At 45.5% G+C, this 10,089-nt stretch overlaps 1 protein-coding gene across 1 annotated transcript; it reads right to left on the bottom strand.

The window, feature by feature from the left end:
• On the bottom strand, positions 1-3,914 carry ARL11 (ADP ribosylation factor like GTPase 11). The gene has a single exon (XM_039716651.1). It carries the CDS (start codon positions 2,511-2,513, stop codon positions 1,908-1,910), a length of 606 nt encoding a protein of 201 aa, XP_039572585.1. The 5' UTR covers positions 2,514-3,914; the 3' UTR covers positions 1-1,907.
• Between the last annotated feature and the right edge of the window lie 6,175 nt (positions 3,915-10,089).

Genomic DNA, 10,089 nt, shown 5'->3' with positions numbered 1-10,089 from the left:
ACATCAAGGGGCACTTAGGAGTAAGAAGTCACCACAACAGCCTTTCACTCTCTCTTGAATTTACCTTGATGCACAATTCTCTGTTTTGTGCCACATGAGACACAAGACCAAAACACCAGCAAACTCAACTAGGACAACTTTTTTGGCATGGCAATGTAGCACAGAGCCTTTTGTGTTGTGCCTCTAGAATTCATGTCCAAAATGGCCAACAGATATGTTGGAGCCTTGCGTGCTAGAAACAAAAAACAACCACCTGCAACAAGCTGGAGGTAGATCAACCAGCTAATGTCACCTGCAAAGACTTTGAGATGTGATTTTGTCCTCCTCACCATGCACACAGGTCATGGAATTAATCATATGGTTCAGTGCTCTTTGAATACTCTCATAACTGTGACTGCTTAGGCCACATCGATGCTGCAGCACTGTTTTATAGCACGTAGTAGTTCTACATTAATGCAGCTAAAACAGCTGGGAAGGTTTCTTTTATTGAGACTTTCCTATAAATGTCTGATTCTGTTTCTTCATGACTGTTTGAGAACTCTATTCCAGCTGCTGCCTTCTATGAAGTGCAGCTAATAACAGCACCAGGAGCAGCTGGACAATTAATTCCTTAACAACTGTGAAATGCTCTGGTATGAACAGAGGAGGATTTTGCCATGCATTTCTCCTTGGGGTTTCTAGGCTGAGTATTCTGTTCTTTGAAAGCAGCTGATTTCTGAATAGAAACAGAAATGGAAAATAGAAATGAAAATGTTGTATCCTATCCCTCCCCTTCCCCCAGTCATTTCATAAAGAAGCAGGGACTACTATGAAATATTTTAACTCTGGATCACAGAATCTTGGATACACATTTTATAGGTCTTTCCAATGGTAGGTTGGAGCAGGATTGGACAAAGACCGTCACTGCCACATGGGACCTGGTCCTGTTGTGAGCTGCCATGGGTGTTTTCATTTGCCCTGAACACAGCTGAGTGTGGAGAGCCCTTTGGTCACCAAGCTGCCTGTGCCCAGAGGTGCCCATGGTTACCAACCAATGCATGTGGAGTGGTCTCATGCAGTTTCAAAAGTCTGAGACAGGGGTTTGTCTTGATTCTTCAGGCCACCATGAGGATATTTAGAGGTTGACTAGCCATGATGACGTATTTCCAAGCATCTTAAAGTCATGTCTGATTTCTTTGTATTTAAACATAATCCAAGGAAAATGAGGGACCATTTTCATTAAATAATTCTTTGATAAAATGATGAATGGAGAAAGAAAGAACCACTACAAGAAATGCATAAATTAATAAACACACATCCTCAAAGTGCTTAACACCATCAAATCCCAGCTTGCTTCCATGGCTTAAAGATTATTATACCAGGAGATGCCACGCTAAAACCAATTAGTTTATTGGCCATTTGATGTCCTGAGTTACACTGCTCCATTCAGCCATTCCTTTCAGTGCTTTCCTGTGTTCCAAGGAACATGTGATCCATGCTGAGAGAGGAGCAGCATGGGGCAATCCAAGCTCCCCCTGTGTGAGGATCATCCCGTCTGGATAGATGTATCTGGGCTGAGAGCTGCAGAATGGAGAAAACTTCTGTTCCTTGCACACATCTCTGTTAAAATTCGTAGATGTTAAAAAGCATCCTTGCTGAACCTCTGGACACACAAGTGCAGCGGATGAGTGGAACATGGGGACAGCGGGACAAGCTGCAGCCAGAGATGAGAGTCCAAGAGATGCGGCCAAAACTGCTCCATGATGGGAGTTTTGCTCAGCGATCCTCCCGGTGGGTTGTGGTGGCGAGGAGCTGGGTGTTTCACAGTGTGCCAGCTGCAGCTCTGCTCCCTGTAGGGGTGCCTGGCGGCTGGAATCCCCCGTGGCAAAGCCGCTGGCAGCCGTGAGCGGGAAGGGTCCGTGTGAGGTTCAGGTTTGCTCCGGAGCTTGCCTCCTCTCTGCCAGCCCCGTCACGGGCTGCTCCTGGGACAGGGGGCTGTGCTCGGAGCCCCGCAGCAGCATTCCCAGGATGGCCAGCACCTCTTGCAGGCCCTGGCCCGTGTGGGCGCTGCAGCCCCGGAGCATCCAGCGGTGCCTCGCCAGCCCGCCCAGGCGCAGCCTCTCCCCCAGCTCGGCGGGAGCCAGCGCTCCCGGCGCGTCCTGCTTGTTGGCCAGCAGCAGCACAGGGACGCCAGCCATGCCGGGGTGCCCCAGGGCCTCCTCCAGCGCGGCCATGGCTTCGGCCAGCCGGGCCGTGTCCGTGCTGTCGAGCACGAAGATGAGGGTGTTGATGTCCTCCAGGTAGTTAGGCCAGCTGGCCCGCAGGCTGTCCTGCCCGCCCACATCCCAGAGGGTGAAGGAGACGCCGCAGGGTGTTTTCAGAGCCTCCACGTTGAATCCCACCGTGGGGCAGGTCTCCACAGCCTGGCCGCTCTTCAGTTTGTACAGCAGGGTGGATTTGCCGGCAAAGTCGAGCCCCAGCATGATAACTCGGGCATCTCTTTTCCGCCAGCCTTTGGAGATCAGCTTCCCCATCAGGATACTGTCGGTGGCGGGGGAAATGCAGACAAAATAAAACAGCAAGCAAGCGTGTTTCCTCGATGATGTCAGTCATTAACAGAGGGCTCAGTCCTGCCTCTCCGAAAGAGCACCCTAGGTTTGCTGAAGAAAGATGCGGGCAGGCGGCTTTTGCTTCTCCCTGTAGCTCAAACGAGGTGAGAGCGATTATTTCTGAGGTGTGCGGCAGAGCCAGGGAGTGATGTTCACAACAGCAGCCTCTGCACCCCGGCTCCGCTGCTGCTCGCTTCTTTTCATTCAGGACCCGAAGGGAATGGTGCGAAAGAGAGCTAACATTTTGCAGGAAGAGGTGGGGAGACTGTGGAGTAAGTTTCCTCCTCACCACATACATAAATAAATGAGCTTCTGTTCATTGGCTTGTACAGGAGAAATCCACCCCCGGCAGGACAGGACAAGGAGGAACCCGGGCTTCAGACCAGGGTTACTCCAGGAATTTGCTGAATCACAGCTCAAGGGTGGGGATTTAAAGCCTCTTGAGCAACAAGACGATTTTTCTGCCAGTCCTACGTTAAAAAGTACAAAACAAATCACTGTATCATCAGCTTTTACTACCTTTTGTGCGAATGGTAACAGCAGCAATTTAAAAAAATGCACGCAAGCATGTTTTTTAAAGTCTTACTGAAATACAACGAATCAAAATGCCATTCCTGGGGCAAAAATCCATAAAATTCTTTACATCAAAGTATTTACGACATTTTAACTTTTTTAAGCGAAGCGAAGTCAGTCCTCTGTGGCTGAGGGGGTACAAAAATCCCCTAAAAGAACAGAAAACTGTTTAATAAGACAGCACCCCTTGCACTTTACATGCCAGAGGCAAAAATGTGCTGCTGCAACAACTCCCGGAGTCGCTTGTGCAAGAGCAGCTGACGGCAGCCAGCAGAGCCCCAGCAAAGCCAGGATTTATTTCCCTTCTTTATTGGCTGGGTTTTGCTCCTGAGAGGCTGCTCAGAGGTGTGCAGGGCTCACCTCACAGCAGCAAGGCAGAGCTGCTCTCTAGCACCTTTATCTGAGAAAGAAACGGGAGTCACCCCTGCTTCCCTGGGCCCACAGGGGGATTTTTAACACATCTTTGGGAGATGCAGTTTCCTCAGCAATAATCTCCACATGACAGCTCCACGTCACAAGCATTGCTGGGGATGAAGTCCAGCACAGCACGTGGAAGGGACTGTCTGCTCAGTTGGTCACTGAGAGGCATATTTCTTCCTCTGGGGGCAAGACACTTCAGTTTTCCATCTTTTACAGAAAGGAAGAGGCATGAGAAAAAAAGGAACACATGGAGTCCAGCCCACTTAGGCTGTATGGGATTGCAAGGAGTGCAAAACAGGCCATGTTTTGCAAGATAACTCTGTGATAAATGTCTCTCCCATTGTTAACCCACAGAGCTGGTTGGCACCAGAGCCTCCACAAGATTTATGAAGCTTGTGGATGTGTAAGATGGGGTTTAGCAATTGTGGAATACCAGGTTGGAAGGACCTCATGGATCACCTGGTCCAACCAACCTTTCAAGGCAAAAGCACGGTCCAAAAGAAGATCAGCACCCTCTTCGGCCAAATCTTAAGTGTCCTCAGGTGCTGGGGAACACACCACTTCCCTGGAGAGATTATTACAATGGTGGATTGTTCTCATTGTGAAAAGTTATCCCCTTGTGCACAATCAGAATCTCCCCAGGAGTAAATTGTACCCATTACTGCTCATTTTTTTCCATAGACCCATTGTAAAAAGGGATTCTCCATCTTCTTTGTAACCACCCTTTAAATATTGGAACATGGTGATCAGGACTTTCATAAGCTTTTTTTCTCAAGATTCAACAATAAAATTGTGCTGCAGATGTTCACATGTGATCATTTCTCAAACCAGTCTGTAAGTACAAATTTGGCAGAAAGCTCCATAGATGTGGATAAGAAAAGAGAACTGTAATGCAGAGTGGATTCTGGCCCTTCAGGGCACTGCTTGCATACCCTGAAGTGTGTGTTGCTGCCTGAGGGTTATCCTTTTGTCCATGTTCTTCGCTTTTTAAAATAAATCCTTGATCTGCTTGCTCACCATTTTGGAATAACCTTCCCATATTTAATTGTTCTTTAAGATCAGGATAGTTGGTATTTTTAGACATAACAGGGGGTCAAGTGAATTGTGTCTTGATCTTTTCATATTTCTCCTGCCTTTGCTGCTGCTCATCCTCTCTGAGACTTGGCAGGCAGTGGTGACACACATCTGTTTCATCTGACCACACATTCACAGTACCACAATTTCCTTCAAGTAAATTAATACAGGTATGGGAAGCAGGGGTAGAGACTCTACCATTCAGTGAATAATTAAGCATTTGAAATATGATGTGATGGAGTCTTTGCATCACTCACTCACATGCTACAGAAGAAGGCTACTTTTGAAAAAACAAAAAGAAAGGAAAGAAAGGAAGAGGCATGAGAAAGGGAAAAGAAAAGAGGAAAAGGGAAAAGGAAAAAGAAGAAATAAAGCCAGAATAAAGGACACAACTAAGCACAGTTTTACTGATGATTCCCTTCAGGTTTTCTATGGCACAGAATACAGTAATTCATGGGCAAATAGAGGAAACTCTATGTTCTTTTTATTTTTTCACATGCTTATAACCTATGTATTGAACCTATTTTCTTTCTTCCTGACAATTATTCCAAATACAGGGTGCAAACTGTGCCCACAGAGCCTGTTCCGCCCACAGCTATGTTACAAAGGCATAGTATTTCCAATAAATAATACATAGCAATTACAAGTCTGTTTAAGAAAGAATGAAAGAAAAGAAAGTAAAAGCAGACAACATGAGTTCTGAGTGCATCTATTGCTGGAACAGAAAGGCCAGGTACTAAATAATTCAGACATTGTGTTCAGAGACAAGGACAGCCTCTATTCAAGCTGTGTCTTCTGTGGACAGAATAAATGTTCTTGTCTTGTGTGTCATGTCCCTGAATTCTCAGAAGCAATGCTAATTCCATTTATAGTGTCACAGAATTTCAGTCCATTTATTTGTTTACTGTTTTTTTAGGCATGTTATTTCTCTGCTTCCTAGGTATACATCCCAGAAAAAAGCAATAATCAGTACTAGCAATAATCAGTACCCCTGCTCCTTCCATGCCCCAAATATTCCAATTACAGGGATTTTTGTCCTGATCGCTATATTAACTCACATTTGTTCCAACCTCTGCCACCTCTTTGGAAGGCAGCTCCAGGGAGACAACCCTTCACAGAGCCAGGAATAGCAGCTGTAGTTCTGCTCCTTGTTGTGAGTGTGCATCCAGATGGCATCTGCTTGGAACAACAAGCACATCTCAGTCCAGCAAAGGCAGAGTGTGCTTCCCCATCCAGATGTGCTTGTGTCCCTGAGAAAGGCCACCAAAGCCACCGTGCACCCAGCCCTGCCTGTGTTTCCTGCAGGATCTCCTCACTAGATCATACATGAAAGCACCACCCATGGAGGGCATGTTCAGAGCAGCAGCTGGTGAGAAAGCCGGCTGGGAGCTGAAGGAGGCCTGGACACAGGTGGATATCTTGACCTGCAGAGCCCACCTGTCCACTGCTGGCAGTCACCTTGAAGGGGACTTTGGCCTGTGAGAGTTCCTTGTGCACCTGCTGGGATCACTGGATTTGACCTAGCCAGGGCTCCAGGCTAAAACCACAGCAAAGCCAAATGTGATGGTTCAGACTTAGAGAAGTTTGGCCTTTTTCTTTCCTGCAGCCTGCTCCATTCCTCTTGCTCGTCCCTGATTTTGGTGTGCCTGCAGGAAACTCACTCCTGCTACCAGGCTCGTGCCAGTTCACTTGGCACGTGCCCAGGAAGCTGCCTGTTCCATCAGGGTCAGTGGGTAGCTGTGAGAGCTGGCAGTGAAGGCAAGCTGCTTCCTCCCAGCAGAGACAAACTCCCAGAGGCTTGAAACATGGCTTAGCATAGTCTGAAAGTTACACAAGAGAGCCACAGGCTACGACATGCCCTAGAAAAGCCTGCCTGCAGTGATGTCTCTTGACAAGAAGTGATGGCTTAAAGTTGAATCAACACCCTAAAGTTCAGAATGACAAGACTCATGAAACAAAAGACACAGTAGGTGTTAAGCACTTGTCCTTCAGGTGCCCATCAAGCACTCTGAGAGGTGTTGGTATCTCCAGGGCCCTCCTGCTGGGGTTGGAAATAGGGCATTGCTGTCCAGCTCATCCTGTGGTCCTTGTTTTCACCTCATTTCCTGGGACAAACATTTGGTGAAGAAAAATGGTTTTTGGTAGCATAACTGGCAGCAGATAGGCTATCACCTTTGTGCTTTCCAAAGTTAACTCTTTACAGTAGGAAATGAGGCTAGCTGGAAAGCACAAAAACTCACCTGCTACACCCTCGCTGATGCCATGTCACAGTTCCCAAGAGGTCCTTGTCTCTTCTCAGTCCCCACCTGTCTGGCCTGCTGGAACTCATCCCTGTGCTGGAGGATGGCAGCCACGAGGACAAAAACATGCCCACACCACAGGGTGTGAGATCCTGCTCATCACAGATGCCTGATGGCCAGGGCTGGTGGTGCCCCTGCATGTGCCCCAAGCCTGGCTGCTCCCTGGCTGGGGACAGTGGGACAGCTCCTGACCATCAGACCCTGCCATAACTCCCTGCACTGCACCCTGACAACAAGGTGAATGTGGAGAAATATGGCACAGAGCAAAGACTCCTCATGTTCTCATCCCTTAGCTGGCAGATGCTTCAGCAGCAGGATGACATGGAAAGGAAAATTATTTGCCTTGCTTTGATTTCTTTTTGAATTACAGAATTTGTATATGACTGTAGAACATTTTTCACCAGTATTATTATTCTAGTCTCTGAATTTATAATTTCCAAAGCTGTTCAGAATTTTATCAGGATGCAAGTCCTCTCTCTAGACATACTCATTCAAGTGCTACCCAAAGTGTTTTAGTTTTTCCCACATAAATTGGCAGTGCTCTGTATTCTTCTGTCACTGAAACTCTCATTCCAGGTCCTTCCTTTTATGTCTTAAATTTGCAGATCTCTTCTTCCTTGACCCCTAACATCTCAGCTTTGTCTCCTCAGGACAAAGCTCAAAACTAAGCTTCTTTGGCATCCTTACCTATCCTGACACCATCGTTCCCTTTCCTGATGCTATTCATTAACTCTTCTTCTTACAGTTGGTCTCTATCCCAGCTTAGGTCATACGCTCGTCTATGCCACATAGCCATTTTCACCTTAGAAACTAATTAAAATACAGCTCTGACTATTGTGAGAGGCCTTAAGCTCAATTCTTTGTTGTTATTATTAATGTTTCTAGTTGAAGAGAAAAAAAAAGAGCAAAAAAATGTGTATGCTTACAAAAACATCAGTGTTACGTGTGCCAAAAAAGGCTCCTGTATCCTAGCATTTGTTTCTCCATCTGTTGAATGTAAAAGCCAGGAAACAAGGACTGGCTTTTTGGGGGCTTTTTTTTAGTATTCCTTTGGTTTCTATCGAGAGGAAGCCCTAAAGGGGCTCTCTAATGATGCTTAACCCTACTCCCTACCTGCACTAAATATAATACAGGTAATATCTTACCTGTTACTTCTATGGGAAGTAAAAATTTATACATTGTGGAGGTATGCTGATGAAATTAATCTCTCCAGATTAGTCTGGAGGAAATCCTACTTTGCAATATAGAAATCCAGTTCTCTTTAAGGTGGCCTTCCCTTGTTCCAGTTCCAGAGGAAGAAAATGGGATTAAAAAGACAGTGCAAGCATGGACCTGAAAATGTACTTTGTGCAACTTTACAGGCTCCAGAGCAACAGCAGTCTCAATCTCAGTGCTCCTAGATTCAGGAGGTTTGGATGCGAAGTTTTGTTTCGTCATTTGTGTTTAATATTTGTCTTAGCTTGCCTGTTTAGGACATCTTATACCAATAAGCAAAATTTACTTAAAAGATACTGGAAATTATCAACAAGAAAAAAAACCTACAAACTGTTCTTTATTACATTTCTGTTTGGTAAAATGGAAGAAAGTGACAAAAACCCGTGAAATTTTATCTGTTAAAAAAGTTGCATTTTATCTGTCTGGCCACAGAGTGTCAATGTTTTCCCACACATGTCTCAATGGAGAGCCTATCTCCAGCGGAATCAGCTCCTGCCAAACAGCAGATGTCAGAGTTCCTGCTTTGATTTGGGGGGAGGCCCTCGACACCCTTTTGCAGGTGGTCACTTTGAAACAGGTTTTACTGAACAGCAGCTGTAGGTTTGTCTGCAGAACAGAACTGGAGCGAGGTGTCAGCTCCATGCAGGTCACATTCAGCTCCAGGTTGTTTTCACATCAGATTTAGCTGGCATCCTATCCTAGGAGACCACAGTTTGAGTGAAAACAGTTAACCTACTGATGGGAAAAAATGGTGCTTAATGAGGAGAAAAACAAGAATCACTTTGAAGAGTTTTCTTCCTTTAATATCTTTAACAGGTCACTGACAGTTGCCATCACAACTCTTCACTGTGGTCACTTACAGAGCTACAGAACAAGCATTAAAATCCACAATTAACAAGATCATAGGTTCCTGTAAACTTGGGTTTATCTATGACTCTGCACCCCTTTGTGATCTCCAGGTTTGACAACACATCGTTAGGAACGGAATAACAGAATCAGGCTGCATTAGGGTTTGGGGTATAATCCCATGCCAAGCTATTCTCCATTTTGAATTTCTAGTGTCCCCACCTTGGTCACCTGAGGAAAGCCCTTCACAGTCACCTGCTGTCAAGAGATGTAAACTGAGGCTGTTGGTGTAAGAGAGAGGGATCAGCACCTGAGCTGACCCACCAAGCCAGCAACACACATGATCTGTGTGGTGTCCTGGGGAACAATTCCTTTTGCTCTACAAAGCTTGTCTCTGAACAGCATTGCTTTGCCTGGCTGGCCTATTTAATGCTTTCATAACACTTCCAGTCAGTCATAACTTTTCCAAGATGGATATCAGGTTTCATAACCCTTTTCCTTGTAGAAAAAGAAATGTTAGAAGAAGGTTGCTTTTTGTTATTGCTGGCTTCTGCAAAAAGCCACACTGAGAGAAAAAGAACTGAAACCAGTTATTTGCAAGACAATAAAATTATTTCTGCTCCACACAGAGCACTTTTGTAGCTGTTTCAGCTGCTCATAAAGCTCAGACACAATATAAACTGGCTGCAAGTGCTGTTTAAGGACTTATTGCATGATAAAATTAGTGTGAAAGCTGACTAGTGATAACTAATAAGAAGAAAAATAAACCCATGTGAATAAAAAAAAAATCCCTGACTTGGAGCTTGTGTCTTGGTGCTTGTTAAAACAACTGGGTTTCTGCATATGGTAACTAAGCAGGGTTGTCCTGCAGAACCAAAATCAGCTTTGTTTATGCAGCTCCACCTTTGCACCATTTCCCAGCAATGTCAGGAAAGGCAGCTGCTCCTGACAGACAACTCCTTTGCTGAAAACAAATGTTGTGTATGTTCCCTTTCTGGCTCTTTTGGGCCTCCCATGGAGGCACTGATGTCACTTTTCCATGTATCTTATTTACGCCTTTTCTTTCTGTTGCT

This window comes from Passer montanus, unplaced genomic scaffold (genome assembly GCF_014805655.1).
Source record: "Passer montanus isolate IOZ18808 unplaced genomic scaffold, ASM1480565v1 scaffold36, whole genome shotgun sequence".
NCBI lineage: Eukaryota > Metazoa > Chordata > Aves > Passeriformes > Passeridae > Passer > Passer montanus.
This window is presented reverse-complemented; position numbering and strand designations above follow the sequence as displayed.

Coding starts and splice junctions, on each gene's coding strand:
- ARL11 (XM_039716651.1), bottom strand. CDS start 2,513: ATGGGGAAGCTGATCTCCAAAGGCTGGCGGAAAAGAGATGCCCGAGTT.